At 48.1% G+C, this 21,601-nt stretch overlaps 1 protein-coding gene across 3 annotated transcripts in view; it reads left to right on the forward strand.

Annotated features, from left to right (window-relative positions):
- Positions 1–17,822, forward strand: part of TTBK1 (tau tubulin kinase 1) — a 109,060-nt gene extending 91,238 nt beyond the window's left edge. For all 3 annotated transcript variants that reach the window (XM_048299205.1, XM_048299204.1, XM_048299206.1), the window contains 2 exons: positions 8,097–9,700; positions 10,453–17,822. In XM_048299205.1, the coding sequence (XP_048155162.1) occupies positions 8,097–9,700; positions 10,453–10,879 (2,031 nt within the window). In that variant the 3' untranslated portion in view covers positions 10,880–17,822. The remainder of the gene's footprint in view (positions 1–8,096; positions 9,701–10,452) is intronic.
- Positions 17,823–21,601: the final 3,779 nt, after the last annotated feature.

Genomic DNA, 21,601 nt, shown 5'->3' on the forward strand with positions numbered 1-21,601 from the left:
AGGCTTGGATACCTGTGGAAAGGGTGGTGGAAACTTCCCTCATGCAGAAGAATCACAAGATTTCAGCTCCTCAAAGGCAGAGAGCAGTTTGTGCAGGCAGGTGATGGTCTGGGAGGAAGAGCCTGGATTAGGCTGTGGTCTCAGAGGGTTGTACAGTGTGTGAGTCCCCTTTTCTCCTGGGAATTCTGTGGAAGGCTAGGCGGGATTCTTCTGAATCTGCCTTTAGCAAGGTCCAAAGCCCATCTTCTCCATGCTTCAAAGTGTGTTTTGGTTTGCCCCTGACAGGCTGCTGGTATGGGGCAGGTATGTACATCTGTCAAGCTCTGCAGAAGGATCCAGTGATGCCATGGTTTAGAGCACAGTCTGAAACAGAACAGTAGATAAAAGTGCATCATTTCCTGAATTTATATGAAATAAATATTGTGAGGGGGTTTTTCCTGTACCTGGTTGGTTTTTGCTTACAGGAGATGGGAGAGAAAAAAATCCCAAATTCTAAAGTAAAAGGGAAAATTGATTAGGCTCACACAGGAAACTGTTCCCTTCTCCCCATATCAGCACAGAGCTGCTTAGGAGAGCAGGCTTTTCTGGAGGGCACTGAGCCCACTCTGTACTGTATGTGGCATGAATGGTATAGCAATTTTGACAGAAAATTAACCCACTTGTCCCCAGGTCCAGCAGCTCGTCAGAGATCAGAGGGGCTGGGTGTGGCTGGGCTTAATTGCTGATTATTCCCAATTCAGCAGTGTGAGTGTAGCTGTGTTCAAGAAGAACTTTAACAAGCACAGATTTACAAAGAATGTGGTTCTTGACACTATGGGTCTGATTGTGTTCAGTAAGAACTTCATCACAAATTCACAGATCACAGATTCACAAATAACGCAACGTATCAATACTATAGATTTGGCCAAGTGAAGTAAGGACTTCCACCATTCAGATTCATGCATGGTGGTTTTTCTTTGCCCCAATACACCCCTTCTTTTATACAATAATTTTCCCAAAGGGGTGGAACAATCACATGGCGTAGGTGGGATTTTGGTCACTGTTGTCATATATGTAAGGCATGTTCTCTTTTCTCTTCATTTGCGTTCTGAGGGGTGTGAATGTTAATAAGCAAATAAGGCTTAATGAGGGTCTTGGTTACTTTCAGTCAGAATTTAAAGTTGATACAAAAGGTAAAATAATCACTTTGGTCCTCCTCCACCTACTGAGGCAGCAATCAGGGCTGTCTGCCCTTCTCCAGAGAATCTGGATCCTAATCTTCTTAATGGACCAGAGTTATAACACAGCTTCTTGTGGAGGGGGAAGGGGGAGTGAGGCTTATGGCTGGTACTGAAACAATATCGGGCTGTGAGGCCTCCACTTCACTGCAGACAACATCCAGTGGTTTGACCTTGCTCCACCCATGTGCAAGGTCAGTGAGGAGCCCAGCTCACATTTTTTTCAATGAGCATCATCAGTTTGTCACCGACTTAAACCAACACTTAGCACTCATCACGTTATTCACCCCATGGCCACAGGCACACAAACAACAGCCATAACATTGTCTCACACTAAGGGACATCATGGACTGTGTATTTCTTTTTCTTGACCACAGGGGACATCATAAGGTTCATTTAACTTCATATAATTGATTTTTGGGGTATCTCTCTAGGGTGATTCCTTTTCCTCCTCTTCCACGTCTTTCATTTCCATCTATACAGATCTTATGCATACCTGACAGATCATTACCTCAGTTATCATTGATAATAATTCACGAAATGTAATAATTACAACAAAAACTAATAACAAAGACAGTGATAAGCTCTGTAACCAGCCAGTAAGTGAAAATCCTAACCCATGCAGCAGCTCGTTAAATGTCCATTTTCCATACTACTTCCAAGAACTCTGCTTGCTCTTGCTGTATACTTCATATGATCTAGTTGTTCATACGGGTCTTTAGTTACATTTGGTATGTGAATGGAGCAGGTATCATTCGACAGACTCACACATCCACACATTCCATTTTCAGGCCATAATAAAAGTCTAATTTTAGTCTGTTTTGCAAAGCCATTTTTGATGTTGCCTCCAATTGTTCCTTTAGTTCCTCCAGTCCCACTCGAATTGCATTAGTCAATGCTTTAATTTGTCTGGTAAGGTTATATAACATCAGTCAGTCTTGGAATGCTGTCAGCTGGGGTGTAAAAATAGATTCCAGGGCCCACCCCACCACAAGTCCAGTTGTCACAAACATCTTGTTGGTAAAGACAAGCTGGTGGAGAAGCCTCCTTCTCCCAACCACATGGCTGAGGGAGAGGACAAAGAAAAGAAAAAACCCAACACAACTGAGCCTTTGTGTTTACAGAACTCCCTCTTCCCCCAAAAATCGACCAACGGGGAACAGGGACAAAACAAAAAAAAACCTGGAAGGACTATTTCATATAGTTCAGAACCAAGAGTCAGTGCTGCCAGGTTGTCAGCTCCACACCACCCGACAGGGGCTCCTGGCAGTGGCAGTTCCATCAGCAGTGGCGACTGGAAGTGGGGCAGCAGCTGGAACTCGTGGAGAGAGAAGGGGTCTGGCTTTCCAGGACGTCCTGGGCAGCAGCAGTGAAAAGGTCCAAGGAAAACGTCCTCCCCAGCTCCAGAAACAGCTATTGCTTCCAGCAAGAGCAGCCAAAATGGTGTTAGGAAATTCTCTAAAACCCAGAGAGAAAACAAAAGAGGGCTTCTGCCTTGTGCTGGCTTTGAGAACCTGCCCCAGACAACTTTCTTGGCAGCCCGGAGAGAATCAAGAAAGTGAGCACAGTGTGCCTGTCCCTGTCTTTTAAAGGGACAGTGATAATCTTGAGCAGGTTGGCATAGGAAAGATACGGAATACAAGACACATTTTTTGGGTTATCCAGGACACACGTGTTGTCATTGGTCTTGTGACTCCCTTTTGGTTTGTCCACACACACCACTGTTGTAAGAGGCTGCTTCCTCCAAAGGGGACAAAGTGTCAATAGTCCCAGTGCATGTTGGCATCACTGTCCCTCAGCAGACCATATTCCATCACTGCTGACCCACTTGGTATGCCTCAGAAGAGTATGCTTAGCTCTGAACAAATCATGTCAGACCTGGTATCATTGTTAGTCAAAAAAGACCAGACACCACATTGTGCCACTCCCTGTACCCTTGGAATATGCATTCCTCATGGTATATTAGTACGTGTGTCCTGGGGATGATGATAAATCGTATCAATCACTTCCCTAGGACCACAAATATTAATGGTGGCTTAGTGGTGTTGCAGTTCCGTGTGGGTGTATTGTTCTTGGGCGACTTCACAATGTATTTTCCTTCCTCGGTTCCCCAAGTCAGATTTGTGTGGGTTTTTCACATTATCTCCCAAGTTTTGATCAAATCCATGGTTAATATTTCCCAAGTTACTGGTGAGTTGGAAGACTGAGGGAGGTGAACACTCAGGGCTTTGACTAATAGTGTGTATCCATACAAAAGTTTGGATTAACTGCAGCCTAAGATTTGAAGCAAGACCTGAACTTCCATCTAGTAACATAACCCCTTGGAGCATTCGACAGGACCATTAGCTTGGGAATATCATGGAATGTGGAATATCCATCAGATTTCTTCCTCTTTAGACCAGTCTTGAACCATCATGGCTGTGAAATGTGAGCCATTGCAACTCTGAATTTCCCGTGGGAGGGGGCGTGTGCTGAACCATTCTTTCATAGTTCCCCTGATAGCTCCCAGACAGACAGACCACTGTAAGTTTCTAAGCAGTGCCTGCAGGTGACACTGTACCCTTATGAACTACATCTGGGAGGTGGGAAGGTCCTGATCACACTCTATCCTCTCTTTGTCTGTTCTGCCTGTTTCACAGGGAGACCAACCCTTTCCAAGATCGGTGCACCTCATTTTGATATCACTGAAAGAGTGGGAGCTAAACTCCAGTGGTGTCTCCACCTGTTCTGGCCCCTTTTGCCATAGATTACAATGAGACCCATGCCCACTGAATCCCCATTCTATGTGAGTAAGGTCAGTTGGGTGTATGTGACAGTTGTTGGAACAATCTCAGTTCACTTATTAACAGTTCCAGTACATTCATGTGCAGTTACGTCGTTCCCATGATTTTCCTTTCCTCAGTAGTCCATAAAGAGGTCAAGCAATAATGATAAGGAAACATAGTCGAGGAGGGGAATTATGAAAAGCTTGTCCTTCACATCTAGGGCAGCCATTCAAGTATGAGCAACCTCTGTGGCAATGTCACCATCTTGACAATGTTTGGAACTGCATCAGTTAAAGTTGCAGCATTGGCAAAAAACTATTGACAATCCATGATGAAATACCACTGTTGGTTTGTTTACTGGCCACACTGGTGAATTATAAGGCAAGTGATGCCTCTTTTTTCCAAATCTTTCATCACCAGTCCTCATGAGTGCTGCTGTTGGTAGGGGGCCACTCCTTGACATTAATGGACTTGGAAGAGGGCAGTGGTATTGATGTTTCTAATGGGTTGATAAGTTTTGCAGACCCTGAACTGTCCCACATTCTTTCAGATTTTATTTCTATCTCTGGTAACCCTGTTGCCTTCTGTCGTGAAACTCCGCAGAGTTCCATCTGGGAGTTTCCAGGTTTGACCATAGAGTAGGTAAAGTCCTAAAGTGTTTGTTTGGACAGCACCCACAAGCTGTTTGACCTTAGTTAATGATCTAAGACAGGTTTTATTAAGAGACAGAGTGTTAAAGAGGTGAAACTTGCAGACTTTGTGGGGAGCACATGCTCAGACACATGTAATGCCACAGGCATTCCTGGACAAGTGACCAACAAGTCGAGAGAGAGTCAGGAGTGGAGATCTGAGGCAGGAAAATGTGGCTGCCTTAGCTCATGGCATAGTTCCTGCTCACAGCAGAGTGAACCTGACAGAGGGCTGCCAAGATGACCAGGAACTAGAAACACCTGACATGAGAGGTTTGGACAGCTGGGTTTGTTCTGCCTTTAAAAGAGGATTGGTGTAGCACCTTATTTATTCCTTGAACTGCCTGATGGAGGGAGAGGCCATACTCTTCTCAGAGGTGCACAGTGAAAGGATGAGATGTTATGGATAAAAGTTGCATGAAAGGAAAGTTAGCTATAGGAATTAGATCCTCAAGCCCCCACTTCTTTCACCATGCTTCAAACTCTATGAGAGGGCCCCAAAGAGGTTGTGGGATTTCCATCCTTGGAGATACTTAAAACTCAGCTGGACATGGCCCAGCACAGCCAGCTCTAAGTTAGTCCTGCTTTGAGGAGTGGTTGGAGCAGAGACCTCCAGAGATTCCTTATACCTTTTCTATTCTACAGTTTTAAGATACAGGCTAAGCCTCTCCACTTCTGATCTTCTGACATCTTCCCTCAGTTCCTCCCTATTAGTACAGCAGAACAGAAAAGTTCTTCTCTGGCCTTTGGGGAATAGTCCTAGAGCAGCTGAGTGTGATGTAGTACAAAAGACACATAATGACTGTCAAGACAGGACCCAAGTTTCTCTAGTGAGGGGTTCAAACTGGGAACACCTTGTTCAGCAGAATTTCCTGTAGTTGGATATTTGGACTTTCTCCATGGTGCATTTACAGTGGCAAAGCAGTGACTGTCTTGGGCTGCTTTAAGGAATGTGTTCTGGTAGTTTTGGGGTACTGCATGCAGCAGGTTAAGCAGTCCAAGTCTCCCAAAGGTAGGTAGAAGTAAAGCAGTCACTGTTGTGCTTAGGGTGCAGTGTCCATACAGGGAAGTAGAAAATACGTGGAGAAATTGAAATGACAGACAGAAAGGCAGTCCATTTACTAAATACTGCAAGGAATTTGTAGGAGTGGAAGTATGTGGGGGTTAGAAAGTTATCTACAGCGTGACTCACTGGTAGCAAAGGGGTACCAGAGCCCAAGAAATAAAGAAATAAAGAACTACTATTTTCCTTACAGCAACATCCTGCGGTCCATCTCCGTGTCATACAATATTGCTTAGTGCAACCTCATCTCAGAAAACCTTTCAATGTCTTGCAAGGGAAAAGCTATTGAGGAAAGAGGGTTTACTGGAGACAGGGCTGCTGGTGAGGCAGACTGCAGGGCACAGAAACCTGTCTCTGGCCTGTATAGGATGCACTCTGCAGGACAGGATTCAGCTTGCCTTGACCACAAAGCAGAAGAGATGACACAAGCCAAGGGCTGGGAAGAGATATGAAGGTCTACACAGGTGCATATTTCACTATGCAAAGAAAAACAGCAATTGTCCATCTACATCATCAAACACAGCATGTAGAAAATGAGGTGAGGTAGAGTGGCAGAGGAACTGTTGTTGGTGTTCTGGAACTCTTTCCAGTGGGAGACTCAGCACAAGGCAAGATCTTGGTCGGGTCCCAGTCCCACTGGGGAAGTGCATCTGTTTGTTTAGGACACTGTGGAGGTATTTCTTGGGAAAACCAAACTCAGCCAACATGCCTAATCCAGTCCTACGCTGTTGAATGGACTTATTTCCAAGAAATGCCTGAGGGAGGAAGCCAAGTGGGTAATTTCCTTTGCAAAGGGTGATAAGCACCTCTTACTAGTCCATGTTCCACGCCTGCCATCCTGATACAAAAGGTAGAGTGGATCAGTGGAAACCCAAACCAGGCTAATACAGGGCCATCTTCAGGGCCAGGCTTCTCTTTAATGAAAGAATAGAAGCAGCTTCAGATTCCAGAGCTATTGCCAAAACCAGCCTGTGTTTTAATTTATAAGACATAAAAAGAAATATTAACTGGATAACGACTCACCACCACGCAGAACAGCTTGCTGCTGCCCACCAACCTATTTGAAATATCTCTGTTGTACAGGAGCATAAAAATATTACATTTTTCAGGCTCAGCACATGCAGATTTTCACCGCAATTTTTAATTTTGCCATTGGACTGAAAAGCCACTGAGGGCTTTTTCTCCCCAGTAGAGACAAACAGATGCATTCCCATGGCCAGGTGAATGTGGTAGCTGTTGGCAGCTCTGGAGCTCACGTGGTTAAGTGCGTGCACATTTAGTTGTGTAGCCTAAATATCCTCTGGCACTGTCAAATGCCTCTGGAAAATGCAGATGTTTGGAGCCCTGCTGTTCATGATTAGGACTTTCCAAGGGTAACATGTGATGCATTATTGACTGGTTGAGTTTACGGAGAGGTTACAGTTTGCAAGCCCTAATAGAAGCTTGCTATAAATGATTTGGTTTTAAATCCATTCTGCAGAGTGCCACTGATGTGATTTTCATTTGCAACTGATTGTTAATCAGGCCATGCTTGACAGGCATTTCCTATTTATTTTGGCCTTGTTTGGTCAAGTGTGTGCATGTGAGCTGCTGGTTTTCTGTAGGATCATTTGCAATCATTTCACAGCCTGCTACTGCCACAGGCTGCTGCTGGAGAAACAGTGCCCCGACCACCTGTCCTGTCTGCCCTTCACTTCTCCTGGTTGGATACCCCAGGGTCTGGTTATGACACTTTATGTCCCATCTTTCATGACTTGATGATGATTTTAGTGGAAGCAGAAGCCTGTAGGAGACAGAATGAGGAGTTGCTAAAGGGATGTGGGGGCAGAAGGGGGGATGGATGATGCACCAGGAGAACACAGAAGCGCTCCAAGTGTTACTGCCCCAGGGACAGTGGTGGGTGGTAATGGAAAGTGATCAGGAAATTTATCTAGCCCAGAGGTGCCCCTTGAGTTCACTGGGCATGAAAGAGAGTTGCTAAGTGGTTCCAGTAAGGAAGGAGTAACTGTGTAAATATATAAATACTGAAATAAATACATATGAAGAAGATTGGGAAATGTGAAAAAATCCTGAGGAATTACTTGAAAATGGTTCTTTTAGGTCTGGGTTAAAGACGGCTAACAAAGGAACTTCTTTGGCACGTTTTTTTTCCTTCATTCATAAGTATCTGTGAATCTCTCCTTCCTAAGGTTTGTATGAATCAGATGATGGAGTGATGCTCAGGCATGTATTTTGGAAGTGTGATGGACTAGATGCTTTCCGTGGATTCTTCCTGCTGCTGTTGATCCTGATGTCTTCTGTGCCAATGCTGTGTCTGAATGCTAACTCACCCTCTTCTTATGTCACATTTGTCTTCCTGCAGGCATACATGCTGAAGTCATTTGAAATGAATGGCCTGCCCAAGGCAGTCCCTTTAAGTTTGCCTTACCAAGACTTCAGAAAAGATATGTGCAACTACTGGGAAAAGCCTAAGTTATCCCAGCGGATAAAGAAAGTTGATTTCTCAAACATTGTCTTGACTGCTCCTTGCAAACCTCTGGAACCTTATCTGGAAATGAATGGAAAAGAGGAGGAGGAGGAGGAAGAAGATGAGGAAGACTACGAGGAGGAGGAAGATGAGCAAGATGAGGGGGAGGAGGAGGAGGAAGGCAATGAGATTGACATGCACAGTGATTCCAGCAGCGACCTGAGTCAGAAGAGCACGGAGCGCAGCCAGGAGTGTGCACCATCCACGCTCCTGGCTGATGACCAGAAGGGGTCCAAGGGTCGAGCATCCACTGCTGACGGGGACCTGGAGCTGGAGGAAGGCTCAAAAACATTAGTGCTGTTTTCACCAGGTGATCTGAAAAAGTCTCCAGTGGCCACAGACTTACCTCCAGAAGTTGATCTGGGCACTCTCGCTGCACTGACACCTCAGAGCGAGCGGCCACAGCCCATGGGGAGCCAGTTGGATGTGTCTGAGCCAGGGACCCTGTCCTCAGTCCTTAAATCTGAACCAAAGCCTCCCATGGCAGTGGCTACAGCTTCCTCCCCGTTTACCAAAGTTGAGCGCACATTTGTTCACATTGCTGAGAAGACCCACCTAAACGTGATGTCTTCCAGCGGGCAGCTGATGCGGCACGAGGAGTACTGCCCCCTGGGGCAGTTCGAGGAGGTCATCATCGAGGAGGAGCTGGAGGACAACCTGGTGCTGGTGGAGAATGGAAGCATCCATTCCGGGCTGGAAGGGGCAGAGACGGAGAGCTGCGCGCTTTCGGCCAATCACGTCGAGACCACCTCAGAGACTGTGGGGGAGCAGCCGGCCCTTCCCAACGGCGTGCCAAAACTTCCTGAGGACAAGCCGGAGCTCTCCGGCAAGGCAGCGCTCTCGCTGGATTTGGAAGAGCCTGAGAAGGTGGCTACAAGGGAGCCCGGTCTCGAGAAGGCGGCATCAGCGACAGAACACCTGAAGCGAGCAGAGACCCTCCTTGAGACGCCGCAGCAGGGCCCCAGGAGGCCGCTGGGCTCCAGGTATAGAAGTCGGATACCCATTTTGTTCTCTGAGGAGGACACTGGCTCAGACCTTTCAACTTCACTCTCAGCCAAAGAAAGGCTTTATAAGAGGGCAAAGCAACCCGACCTGGCTCGCCTGGTGATGGAGAAGAGACAGAACCGCCTCCTCCGGCTGGCCTCAGGTGCCTCCTCCTCAGCCTCCTCCAGCGACGAGCGGCGGCGAGCCTCCGAAACCCTATCAGCCACCGGTTCTGAGGAGGACACCCACGACTCTGACGACTCCATCCCACGGAAGGGAGAGAAAAAGGTTGCACTGCTGGGGAGAGAAGAGAGAGCCATAAGCACAAGGAGCAGAATCCCTCGTCCCATCGTGCCGGTGAAAACGCCACTGGAGGTGGCGAGGTCAGAGAGCTCCGTGGCCACTGCAATGGCAGGGCTGTGTGGCTCCCCGCAGGATGCAGCTGCTGCCTGCAGGTAAGACCAAAATGATGAGAAATGCAAAGAGCTGGGTTTATTGAGGAGACACAGCCAGGCCTTTGCTCACCTCCCATGACTTCATCCTGTACTCAGCTTGAATGCATAGTCCATCCTTGTTTCCTACAGTCATTTCAGCTCGCAGGTGTGTGAAATACTCACCTCTCTGTCTTCTTTTTTTGAAGCCTCTCTTCGCTTGCCCTGGCTTTGAGACCTTTCCTTTTACAGGCCCTTTCACTTGGTCTGATAGTAGCAGATGCCCCCAGTGTTGAGCTCCCAGTTTTGCAGCACAGCCAGGACTCGGCAGGGGGACCTGGCCTGACTATTGCAATTAGAGCTGCAAGGGCAGCACGACTGCCAGCTGGGATTGCCTCAGTTGGTTTATCTCCCATCACAGTTACCATCAGAGGCCAACTGGTGCAATCCAACTCATGCCCACATTCCCAAATTGTATCTCCTGCCTTGGAAGAGGTTGCTGCATCCATTCTGCATGTTAAGAAGAGTCCCAGATACCTGCCTGCATATTGACTCAGAGGGTGTTGGAGAACCAGGGCAAACACTTACCAGTTAACTGCATTGAATTACAGGATGGTGTTAAAACCAGTGCCCCATCTGGTTCACAGCATAGGTTCTGCTATCCTGGTGCTGGAGACTCCTTGTAACTGCCTGGCAGCACTCACGCCAATCCTGCCAGGAGTCCAAAAGCCCCTTGCAAAACTCCCCTTCATCCTCCCTCTTTTCTTCCCCTACAGGCTTCAGACACAGAGACCAGCTGGAAGTGTCCCATACGAGGGCCGAACAACACAGGTACAAAGTCGGCTTCCTTCATCACCAAGTTCCACTTCTCTTCCTCCGCGGAGCAGCTCGCAGAGGTCCAGCGGTGCATCCCCTCGGAGCCCTGTCCTTCCTTCCAGGAACCCCAGTACTTCCCCCAGAAGCCAGCTGCTGCCTCGGAGGGAAAGTCCTTCTCCCTGCCGACAGCATAAACCAGGGACTGCTCCTCAGAGAGTTCCTCTTTCCCCCCGACCTCAGCCCTCAGCTCAGGCCCCGGGGCCTACAGGAGATTCCCTGCCATCTCCTGGCGTGGCCAAAAAACGACAAAGAGGAAAAACCCAGACTCAAAGTCCAGCAACCAAAGGAAAGCAGGTGTCCCTGGAAAGTAAGGCAGCTGCCAGATAATGACCTTCTTCTGCGAGCCCAACAGACTGGGTAACTTCTGCATATAGTATACACTTGAGATGCTGCAGCACAGCCTTCCATGCTGGACCCACGAGTGTATAGCAGTAGCTGTACTTGAATGCTTCACTCACTCTCACCCCACACCGCAATCAGCTCCCACGGGCCTGGCAGCCTCTGAGCCACGGAGCCTTTTCAAGGGAGACACCCAGCCCGCAGCTCACGCTTGCTAACGCACAGCACCAATCCGTGACCCAGGCAGCCTGCCCAGTGCCTGACCTGCCTCCCTCCCCAGGGATTCCCCTCTCTGTTAGCAATACCAGTCCTCAACACCGAGTCCAGCTGTGGAAAGAGGAGCAGAGGTGATGAGAGCAAGGCTTGCTAAAGAGGGAGGCTCCTGTCCTTCAGGCAGCTGCCTCCGTTCTCCTTGCTGGGAAAACACCAGCCTTGGTCACCACCATCACCGAGTGTTGGCTCACCTCCCACCACCTGTGTGAGCAAGGGATTGCCACTAGCTTGTTCAAGAAGGATGGATGCATCCTTGTGTGCTGAGATAAGAGAAGGGACAAGGAGAAGAGGGCTCTTCTTTCCAGAGATGTCTCTACGGGTGGGAATTAGGAGTCAGGCAGGTCTTGCTGGATGCTCCTACCTGCTCTGGTATGTCCCACAGAGGGGGCTGTCTAGCATTGCTGTTCAGACACTGCTGCTGTTTCAGCAGGTGCCTGCGTGGTGGGTACTTACATGGAAGTAGGGATGTGTTGGCAGCTTGCTGGGAAATCAAGAGCTCTTGCTACTTAATGTAGAAGGGAGCACAGTACAGCCACTTCTGTCACAAATACCAAACTGATCTGTGGACACCACATCTCCCAGCAAGGGTGGGTCCTCTCAGCCTGAGTGTGATTGGTGCCACAGACCTACAGTCCACCAAACACAGCTCCATTGTGAAGATGTGAATAGTCACTGGATGCCTTTAGCCTGGGTGCCCCTTGCACCTGAATTCCTTGTGTTTTATTGTCACGCTCTTGGTGTTTGTGAATTTTGACACTGTGGTTTAATGTTCCCCTACATGGCAGGGTGGGAAATTATTATCCTGTAGTATACCCAAAACCTGCTGCTTTGCAGTGAGAGGTTTGCTGCCATGCCATGGGTACCTTGTGCATTTCTCTCTGAGGGGACAGTGGGCTGAGTGGCAGAGGTGGGGTTTATGTCTTTTCCTTGGTGCTCACCTCTGCCACACGTTGAGGACAGACAATGTGAACATAAAAGCAAGGGCTGTGCTCTTCAAGTAATATTATCTGAGCAGAAGCTTAGCACTCAGCTAGAGCTAAATCAACCAGCTGTTTAGCCCCCAGACTAATTAGGAAGGCTTAAAAGTGAGAGCAAGGACTGATACCTGTCTAATCTTGATGAGATCTTGAAGTAGGCAAAATTTTCCCCACACCTCACAGGAGAATACACTCCAGACCCAAATACTTTGCGCTTCAAACCACTGTCATGCCTAAAAGAGGCTTTGCATGAGGCAGAACAAAAACTCAGCTGCTCTGTACACCCATTCCTGCAGTTGCAACTACCTGCAAATATTTACTGTTTGCAGGCAACAAAGCTTGACAGCAGAATCTGAACAGTAATAACCTTGATTTGTTTGAATATGAATGCAAACAGTCACACTGATGGCCATCGAGTTCAAGGAATCCTGAAGTTGTTCATATCTACAGGAGTCCTGGAAAGGAGTATGAGAGCTGTGACAGGGTGGCTGGGAGAAGAGGGTACTCCTTGCACACCTGAACAGGGAAGTGTGTAGAAACAGGAGGAAGGAATTACCTCTTTATATGACAGTCTCAGTGTTGCCAGCACTAAGAATTTATTTCACCTAGCTTAAAGTGTTTTCCATTGATGTGGTTCACCCTGGTCGAGTAAGCAGCACAGCCTAGCCTGAAAACATGCCCTCATCTTTGCAGAGCAGCACTGGGAACTCAGAGGGAACTCAGCTGTGGTCTGATGGACTGAGCTAGTGTTGCCATCAAAAGCAACATCCCTCCAAGTTCCATCTGCTTCATTGCACAGTTCCACCACATTCACACTGCAGCAGCTGTTGGAGAAAGTGGCTGGAAATGCTGATCCAGCACAACACGAACCACTCTGATTCGCCAGTTTGGTTTTCATCTGGTTCATTTCATCACTCTGGTTCACCATTTGCAGGAAAAGGAGAGGATAGAGAGTGTGATGACTTCTTCTGGTGGCAATATAACTTTCTGTGAGTTTGAAGTGTGGGTCAGACTAGAACCTAAGTATGTGCTGCAGGTTTAGAAACTAGAAAACAGATTAAACCCAAAGACAGATTCTTTCCAGAAATATAAATCATAATGGGACTCCTCTTAGTTTATTGGAGGGCTACTAATTTTAGAGTGCTCAGATGATAAGACTTGGTTGTGAAGCCTTTACCAGCTGCTCTATCCAGGTCTTAGATGCACATGCCAAAAATTACATTGAAAGAGCTTGGAAAAAGGACTACAGGACTATTAACAGGGTTAGCAAACCTGCCTCATCATGGGAAGCCAATAAAGCACAATCAGTGTACTTATTCAGGAAAAAGTTTAAAGGACAGTTTTGTGTGGCCCTATGTCAGGAAGGAAGCTCCAGGGCAGAGACAAGGCCGGGTTGGACAGGGCCCTGAGCTTCCTGGTCTAGTGGAAGGTGTCCCTGCCCATGGCAGGGGGGCTAAAACTGGATGATCTTTAACGTCCCTTCCAACCCAAGCCATTCTGTGGTTCTGTGGTCTTCATCTGGCACATGAAAGCTGGGAAGACAGAGCAGCTGAGAACAGCAGATGAAGAAATTGGGCAGGCTTTTAATTGTGAAGCAACCATCCAGTGAAATCTTTCATGGGACTGTGGGGACTTTTTCTTATTAAAAGGTTTCTGTGAAACCAAGCTGTCTTCTAAGAGGTCTTTCTGCCATGACCCAACCACAAGAAGCAGGCAGGATGCTGGTGACACCAAGGTATCATCTCTGTGGTGCAGTAGGTTCCTGGTACCACCCACATGCCAAAGCTGGTAGATACTGGAGAGCCACCTGACAGGTCCCACAGGTTCCAGAAAGCCAGGGAAAGATGGCCAGTGTGGAAAATACAGCTGTTCTGTTCACAGTGTTGTTTGACAGGGCTGGACTGAGGGTGCAGCTGGGTCCACAGAGATCGGAGGGAGACCAGCATGAGTCATCTCTCCTCGTGGTTGTGCTACCAGACTCCCTGCCCCTGCACAGCCCTGCTTCCCGGCTGTCCCTGGCATGGAGAGCAGCAGGAGAGTGTGTCAACAGCATGGTGCTCCCGGGTCATGTCCTCTGGGATGGAGGTGCTCCCATCCTGGGGAGCAGCACACACAGAATTTCACATTCCTCGTGTGTGTCTCTTGATGCATTTTCTGGCAGCAGGGGTGCTCTCTGCTAGTGTTACTGAGAAAACAATCCCTCAGAAGGGTCAACAGCCCCTCTGGGTCCTCTCTTCTTCTGCTGCCCTGTAGGAAGGTTGGAAAGGCACCTGCCATAGTTGGAGCAAACAGGGGAGGTCATGTCTGAGGACAAGAGGGAATGAGGCCTGTGATGTTAGGGAGAAGTTAGGTGGTTGAGGAACGCCAGAGGATCTAGTCTGGCATCACAGGACATGGTGGGCTGTCACATCCCAGAAAAGTGGGAGAGGCAAGACCCTGCTGTTGTCTGCTATGAGTCATGTGCAAGCTCTGTCAAGCCTTGAGGACACACAGGACTGCTCGAACACTGCTGGGGGTGTGTGGCTGTGTCCTTGCTTCACTGCAAAGAGAAGATCGAGAAGAAGAGGGAGCTGACCAGAGCAGATGAAATGCCTAGGAAGAATGAAAAAACTGTGTGGGGTCAGGGGAAGAGAAGCAGGTTTCCCAGCACTTTCTTGGGTTTGTGGGCGTTTCTACGAGCAGCCTGATACTATGTGTTTCCCCATCAGTGTCTGCTGCAGGGTCTGTCCAGGCCAGCTGTAGGGAGTTGTGCCCATGTGTATTTTGAGGGAACTCCTGGGACAGGCTGCCACTGTTCCTTCATCTGTGCATTCATCTGCACAGGTAGGGACAGACAGGTCTTTTTCACCTGTGTTGGGACTACAAGAGTCTTTGGGACTGCCTGGTGTAGTGCTGAGTCCTCACTCTGCAGGGGCCTTGCCCACCAGCCAAGAAGATGTCACCCTGGCTGGTGAAAAGGAGCCAATGGTTGCTGTCTGGCCAGGAGCTGCCTGCAAAGAAACGTGGATACAGGAGGGATGTGCCAAGTGGGGAATCTGAAAGGCAGGTCTCAGCACTAAGCCAGTGTGGCAATGGATTATATGAGCAGAGGGAGAAAAAGGACAGATGGCACCAGTCAGACTGATACTGTGGAGAGGCTCAAACATACGGATGGAGCTGCTTAACTGATTTGTCTGGTTGGCAGCACAGGCACTTCTGCTTGCCTTGGTGCAGAAGGTGTTTCGGTGGCAAATATCTCTGGGTCAGTTGTGCTTGGAATCAGTGAGAGGCAGGAGACTTTGCTTGCCCTTTCTAAGTAAAGAATATTATAATATATATATATTATTATAACAATATAAGTAGTGACCATTATATATAGTGACTAAAGGTTTAAAAGGATCCTGCTACCTTCAGAGAAGTCTCATCTGTGACTTCTGATGTGTGCAGGGCTAACTGCTGTGTGCAGTGAATGTGGATGGGGGAACAGGGTACCACTCTACCAAAGTGCATGTCAGCTGTGAAGCTCCACCTGCCTGAGCACGAGCCAGGGCCAAAAAGACACCAGCCTGGGTGGCTGACAGCTGTCCTGCTTGCCACCAGACCTGCAACACCTGCCAGACTGACACACAGCTCTGTGGGGCACGGATCAGGATCTGGAGCATCGCTGTTCATGTGGCTGCCCGGCTAACACGAGCATTGAGAGTTTGGCAGTGAAATGTTTTGATCCAAAGCAGGTTGTGTTGGGGCAAGAAAATCTTTCACATTTCTCCTTTCCAATACAGAGGTGTTTTCTCACTGTAGATCCTATGTAAGAAGATGATCACTGATAGCCTGGGTAGCTCCAGCAGCAGCTCAGTGGTCCCTCAGCACACTTCTTTCTTCTCTGTATAGTTTATCGACCCGTGGCATGATCCCACCACTATTCCACGTGCACAGACACCAATGCCCACATAAGGCCTTGCCCCACACATCGGTCACCTGCAGTTAAATTAATCCTGTGAACACAGTAAAAGTCCCATTGTGGACATAATGAGTTCGATATCAAATGAGTTTCTTCTGGCTGAACTGAAACATGCCCATGCTCCAGCAGTGTTAGGCTGGTTTGCCAAAGCCCATGGGGACCACCTGAGAGTTTGCAAGCACCTTTGGTTCCACCTGTTTGCCAGCTACTCCTGTACCTCCACATGAGGAAGAGAGCTTGGGCTGCTGTTCAGGCCCTTTCCTCGTGCGGTGTGTGCCTGTAACTGGGCTGCTGGGTGCGAGCCCGTGGCTCACTGTGCTGGCTCCTGATGTCCTCTGCAGAGCTTCCAGTGCTTGTGCTCTTCAGCAGCAGCAGGTGCTGCATTCCAAGGGGCTGGGACACTGCTGGCAGTGGCAGCAGAGCCAGCTGACATTAAGACCTCCATGAGCATTGGAGTTGGTAGCTTTGTGAGGTCAGGGACTAGCTCTGCCTCCAGGCTGAGATGAGCTGTGATCCCGAGTACAGCCAGAATCCCATGAAATGACAGTGATTTATACACCATCACTCTCCTGTCACTTCATTCCTAATGTAGCTCCTCTAGTAAATCTTGTCTTCAGAATCACTGTCTGTTCCCTCCAGGTCAGTCCCTCTCTGCTTGGGGGGTTGAAGCCCTCCTGGATTCTGCAGAGCCTGGGGCAGACTTGGCCACCAACCTGTGCAGCAGGCCATGCCCCATGCAGGCCAGTGCTCTGGGTCATAAGGAGGAACATTTTCCCTTTTATTTCTGGAGCTGCAAATGGCTGGAGAGCAGATTTTAAGTAAACACTATGCCCTCTGTGCTTCTGAAGGAGGATGGGAGCTACCAAAGCAGAGCTGGGTTCCCGGTAGGGACCAAAAAAATAACTCCTCCTGCTCTTAGCTCCTGAACCAGAGGGGCCTCAGGGGCAAGAGCTCTGCTTTGGCGAGGATACTGCGGGACTGGTGTTAGCGCAGTGCTCCTCAGTGGCTGCTCTGCCTCTGGCTTGGCCCATCCTGCCCTGCCTGGAGCGCAGGGAGCTCTGGCACAGGTTCCCTGGAGGAGGCTGGAGCTGATGTTTCCTTGGGAATGCATGGCACAGGCTTGGGACCATCCCTGCAAAGGGTGGGATGAGCTCTGCAGGATGTGGGGGTACCCCGTGTGAAACCAGTGTCAGCAGGACTGCTGTGCTATGGGACCTGCTGCTTCTTCTCCAGACAGGAATCGGAGCTGGAAACACAGATAATTTTATATATCTCCTTTTAACACAATAGCATGTGACTCTACACTCAGACGTTGTACCTGGCGCACCGATGTTTTCCTTCGCCTCTGGCGCACTCTGGAGACAGGACTTCCGCTCCGTGGTACTGCCTGCCTGGAAATGTGACTGAATCCCAAGGCTAAATCTCTCTACATATCTTCTTTGCATTCTTTAGGAAAGCAGCTGGAGAATGTTTACACACTGCAAACAGAATGTAGGACTCCGACTGAGGAACCACAGTCTGGTTCAACTGCATGGCAAATTTCTTGGCCATAAAATCTGGCATGCATCACAGAAGCCCTGTCTGTGTACAGACCCACCTGGCATTTGTCTTAATTTCAGATCACATCTCAAAAAAAAATAAACTATTATGCCATTTCTTGTTCATATCAGACACAGTTGTCATTAGATTTGTTATTAAAAGGGGATTCTGGATCATGCCATTAAAAGCCTGTCTACCTTTTTATTGGTGTCTTCTCCCGTTTATTGGTGTTGCAAGACATATTCCTTCACCATGAACCTTGTTTACAACCTCACTGCAGGCAGCAGGCTCAGCCATCCATTCCCAAAACAGCATTTCTCAGAGAGAAAAGCCTGATTTTCTAACAACAACAACAAAATTTAAAAATATGCATTGCAAAGTCTAGATGCCACACTTAGGTAACATTTGTAGAGATGCTGGACCTGCACATGAATATGTGGGAAGTGGAGCAAAAGCAAACCAGTAACTTGGCATAGTTTGACTTTTAATACTCTTCGACCATGTGACGTTTAAGCTGAGGACAGTTTTTACAACATTCCTTTTACCACGCTCAAGTTACCTCATGCCTATGGTGTGCTGACCACATCTAGGGGTGTGTAATAAGAGTTTATTATCCAGCTTTGGGATGGGGTGGTGGAAGAGGGAACAGATAAGAATAAAAGATAACTGCTCCCTTGGAAAGATGTTCTTGTGATGACAGATTTTATTCTTTCTCCTATAGCCAAAAGAAAACACATTTGACTCCAGTATAGAATCCAAAATCATAAAAGTAAACACTGGGACGTAAAAGCTCCTAAAAGCCTATGTCAGGAAGAGGCAGATGAAAATTAAAACTGAGCAGCATAAACTGGGCAGTTGAGAAGTATTTCAGAGCTGCATGGATCAGCTGCCAGCAGGAGGGGTTGCCAGAGGGGCTTCATCACCACTTCTGGATGGTGAAATGAGAGGTTCTCTGGAAGGCAGGTTTGTCAGGAACAATGTGCTGGGTGCAGCCTCTGCCTTTGTCAAGTGAGAAGGCAAGTGGAGGAAGAAACTAAAACAGATAGCTCATGTTGGAAGAGCCTCACAAAATAGGAAAAGACAGGTTTGCAGGAGAAGGCGGAATCTTTACTCGGAGCAGCTTTTGTTATATCTGGAAAAGCCAAAGAGACTGTTAGGCTCAGAGGTGTTTCTTCTGCAGTCATCTTGAGGTATTTCAAGACAAGAAAAGCCCCAGTGCAGACAATGCAAGCCACAAGAGTGCCTCAGCACTGCAGTGGAAGCCTGCACTGCAAGGAAATGCTTATTATTCCCAACCTTACATTCATCTACCCTTCTAATGTTAGAGGGAGGCTGCCATGGACTCTCACCGTGGGGCTCTGGAGTCAGCTGGACCCAAGGATGCTTTCTCATGCCAGTGAGAAGTCCTTCAAGCCTGTAACTTCAAGGAATCTGCCAAAATGTGTCAGGTTGCAGAGAGCACCTGCAGACCACGAGACACTTACAGCATCCACACAGGTTTCATCATGTACAAAAAATGTCGAAAGAAAATAATGCAATTGAGTCCAGCTGTTCAAATTCACTAATTCATGTTTGAAACAGTGAGGTAAAGCCTCAGATTTAAGATAATAGGCTAAAGGAGCCCAAAACCTTGTGGCGTAGTGTCCATAGGCTCATAGGATAATTCAGGCTGGAAGAGACCTCTAATATTACACTGGCATTTTAACCCAAAGCATAAATGTAGTTTGAAATCTGTCAGTAAGCAACCAGTTTGGGACAGTGCATCTCATAGGAGTAATCACAAAAACTGCATCCTCAAACAAGGAATAGGTTGGAGTCAAGACCATCTGGAAAGTAACACCAGCTGCCCTACTCTCTTTCCCATGTTTCTTGCTAACACTGGAGATGCAGTATTGGGTGAGTTCCTTATTGATTCAAGGGAAACCTGAGTCAGTTGCAGTTATTGGTGAAACTGCAAAATGCAAAGGATCCCCATTCAAACCCAGGGCAGAAAAATCAAAGCTGTAGTCTTGATCACCCAAGATAGGAGATAGGAGATGCTTAGATTAAATGAGAAAAATGGTGGAACAAGGTAATTAGTGGAGGAAGGTGATCAGTGAAGGCAGGCAGAGAAGTTCAAACACTGAAGGTGTGGTGCTGTATGGTGAAAGCAGCTTCCCTGGACACTCCACAGCTTTTCTTTACTCCTTCTGGGGAGGAATTCATTGGGAAGGGGAGGAAATGCAGGATAGAGCTGTGGAGCTGTTGGGACCTAACAAGCACATTGGCAGAGAAACACTGTCAGGGTGAGCATTGGACCTCGCTTTACCCACTCAATAATTCCCTACAAACCACTCTCACCGTCTCCCCGTCTGTACTTTCAGTGCGTGTGACTGTGTGTATTTTCACTCCCACACCTTTACTGTCTGCACAGGCTTTCCAAAAACACTCTTCCAGCCAGTGCTAAAGCCTGCTCCGAGCTTGCCATGCAGCATTCCATGAGTTTTTGATGTAAAGCCCTGGCCCTTCAGGGCATCAGGGCCCCAAGGGCACTAATGGCTGTTGCTGCCCTGCACCTGCCACCAAGCACCTTCTGCTTGTGGCCCAGGACCTCATTTCTGCTCAGGCCTGTGTCTCTCATCCATCTGAGCTGTGTTAGACGTCTTCCTGCCTCCTGCCCTGGGTGCTGCATGGATCTTACACCTGCCTTGTAGCTTTCTCTCCAGCCCTTCTCCTGCTCCAGACCAGGTTCTCTAGAGGGGCTCTGGTCTTGGTTCATCCTCTTGCTGTGTCTGGGGCTGTTGATCAGCTCTGTCCCACCCCTGGCTCTGCCAGCCATGCTGAGACTCTGGGTCTGTGCCCAGTCGAGGAGGGCGTGGCCAATGCTGGAGTCTTCCCAGCTCCTGGGTCATCCTTCCCTGCTCATGCTGCTCCCTGAACCAGTGGGTTTGTTTTGAGTTCCCTGGCAATGTTTTACTTCACACAGGATTATCCCATCTAAGTGAGAGTTGATTTAATCAAATGGAATCTCACCCTGAAAACATTTGATCCTGGACTTCCTATTCCCACTGTGTCTTTCTTTCCCTGACTGAAGGAGGAGTTTGGATTTGCCTTTCCTCAGTAAAATGCAGCCAAATAATTTGGGCTGAATCTCTGCCCTGCTACAGTTTCCCAACAGCACTGGTTAGAAGAAAATGAGGTGAAAATAGATCCATGAGATAGTGGAAGCGGTAAGAAGGGGCATGAGACAGGTCTGAGGGATCTGTCTGGGAAGCAGGGAGCATGCAAGTGCTGGCTGTGGATCCATGATCACACACAGCAAAAGACATGGAAGTGGCTTGTGTCCTTTCACACTAAGGTAGAATCAGTGTTTGTATTTATGACAGGCAAGAAAAGAAGCTTTGGCCAGAACCAGTTTACTTACAAAACAGTTGTCATTTGTGCAGTCAAGTGAAACAGCTGCACTCAAGCAAACTGCAAGCAATGGAAGGCAGAGTCTTGTTAATGTGGCACCAAGTCAGAATGGCGTAAACTCACTTTCTTCTGTAACTAAACAAAGACCTTCAGGAGCCCCAGGACCTCTTTGTTGGCTGCACCCTCTCTTTCTTCAACTGAGCTACGAAATCTGGAGCGCACACATCCTGCCAAGAGCATTTGGACGCGCTGCTGCAGCACAGTGCACCTTAGACTGACACTGCAGGAATCCTGAGCTGACACTACCAGCTCTGTAGGATCTCCCTGTCTAAACTGCCTTTACAAATCACAGAAAAAATGGAGCCTCCCCGTGTGTGCCACATCTCCCTCCTGCAGGCATCAGAGCCTGCACTGAGCTGCAGTGAGAAGGGGACACGTCTGCTCTCTGGGAGCAAGTCCATCTCAGTGGCTCTGATGGACATGGATTTTCATGGCACTTAGGCGTAACTTGAAGAGAAGGGAGGATCTCAGGATCTGCAGCTTTCCCATAGGAGAAAATTATCATTTAAACACCAGCCTGCAAGAACT

Source organism: Corvus hawaiiensis, chromosome 3 (assembly GCF_020740725.1).
Source record: "Corvus hawaiiensis isolate bCorHaw1 chromosome 3, bCorHaw1.pri.cur, whole genome shotgun sequence".
NCBI classification, from domain to species: domain Eukaryota; kingdom Metazoa; phylum Chordata; class Aves; order Passeriformes; family Corvidae; genus Corvus; species Corvus hawaiiensis.